At 46.8% G+C, this 1,435-nt stretch overlaps 1 protein-coding gene across 1 annotated transcript in view; it reads right to left on the bottom strand.

Annotated features, from left to right (window-relative positions):
• DNAH17 (dynein, axonemal, heavy chain 17) overlaps window positions 1-1,435 on the bottom strand; it is a 168,973-nt gene that overhangs the window by 71,606 nt on the left and 95,932 nt on the right. Inside the window, exons 50-51 of the mRNA XM_011933143.1 lie at window positions 861-1,074; window positions 402-493 (exon numbers count right to left, since the gene is read on the bottom strand). Of these exons, the coding sequence (XP_011788533.1) occupies window positions 402-493; window positions 861-1,074 (306 nt within the window). The remainder of the gene's footprint in view (window positions 1-401; window positions 494-860; window positions 1,075-1,435) is intronic.

A 1,435-nucleotide genomic window follows, 5' to 3' on the forward strand; every position in this document is an offset into this window, starting at 1 on the left:
TACTGCCATCACCACCATCATTATTACCACCACCTACCACTATCACCATCATCACTACCACTACTGCCATCACCACCATCATTATTACCACCACCATCACCATTACCACCATCACTACCACTATCACCATCATCACTACCACTACTGCCATCACCACCATCATTATTACCACCACCATCACCATTACCACCATCACTACCACTGTCACCACCACCATCATCACCATCACTACCACCATTATCATCATCATCACCATTACCACCATCACCACCATTATCATTACCATCACTATCACCACCATCATCAGTCCACACCTCCCTGAGAGCTGTGGTGAGGAAAGCAACTGTGGATTGGGCACTGGGCCGTAAGGCGGGCATGACACAAAGCTACAAGAGCAGTACCTGGAAAATACTGGAGAGGTCCCTGAGGTTGAAGACATAATGAAACTTAATGGCCGTGGGAAGAAATGTTGCCGCAACTTTCTGATGCAAAGCTGTTAGAGGAAAAAGACACGTCGATTCTTATGTACTCTTAATGGCCCAGGAAGTGCAAGCTTCAAGTTTCTAAAGCCAATGGACTACAAAATGGTGACAACTGGAGTAAGAAATCTGCACAGCTCTTCGAAGAGGGAGGAAGTTTGCTGTTCTCCTTAAATCATTTGTGTATCGAATTTCCTAGCCTCTACCTCCCCATGAAGCAATTGTATTTCACAATTTTTCCTGTTGAAACATAGCATTGCTTTAAAAATATTGATTCAGAAGTACAAATAAAATATTTATCAAGTGAAAATGTAAAGAACCATCAGCCCACAGAGCCGTAGGTTTTACCGACGGGAGAGGGGATGAGGCCAGCCAGCTTACCCAGGGCCGCGGCCACCAGCTGGCTGCTTATCCTCTGAGTAGCCATGGAGACCGAGCGGAAGGCCAGGTGCTGTGTCAGGATCGTGTTGTAGATGGTGGTGAGGGCCTCCTGGCCGGGGAAGCTCACAGCAAACACGCAGAAATGGCGCTGCCCGGGAACAACCACAAACTCCCGTCGGTCAGCTCTTGGGGACCTGCCTGGGGCCAGGGCCACCTTCGCGGGAGAGTGGCCCCTGTCCTCATGGTCTAAGGTCTTTTAGGCATTGTCAGAATGGGCAGTTACCCTTCTTGTGCCTTGCATGTGGTAAAACAGCATTAAGTATCACTACACGTGAAACAGTCACATTTACTTCATGCTCTCAAGAAGAATTTTGGCATAGGCAAGAGAGGGGCTCAGAGCACAGGCCTGGGCTTAAATCCAGGTCTCTGTGTGTTTAGGTAACTTAGAGGCAAAGTCTATCTGGGTAAGGGCTACAGATACAATACAGGATGCCCTGCTAAATCTAAATTTCAGATAAACAACAAATATATATATATACATACATACATATATATGTGTGTGTGTGTGTGTGTGT

Source organism: Colobus angolensis, unplaced genomic scaffold (assembly GCF_000951035.1).
Source record: "Colobus angolensis palliatus isolate OR3802 unplaced genomic scaffold, Cang.pa_1.0 Scaffold1, whole genome shotgun sequence".
Classification (NCBI taxonomy): Eukaryota; Metazoa; Chordata; class Mammalia; order Primates; family Cercopithecidae; genus Colobus; species Colobus angolensis.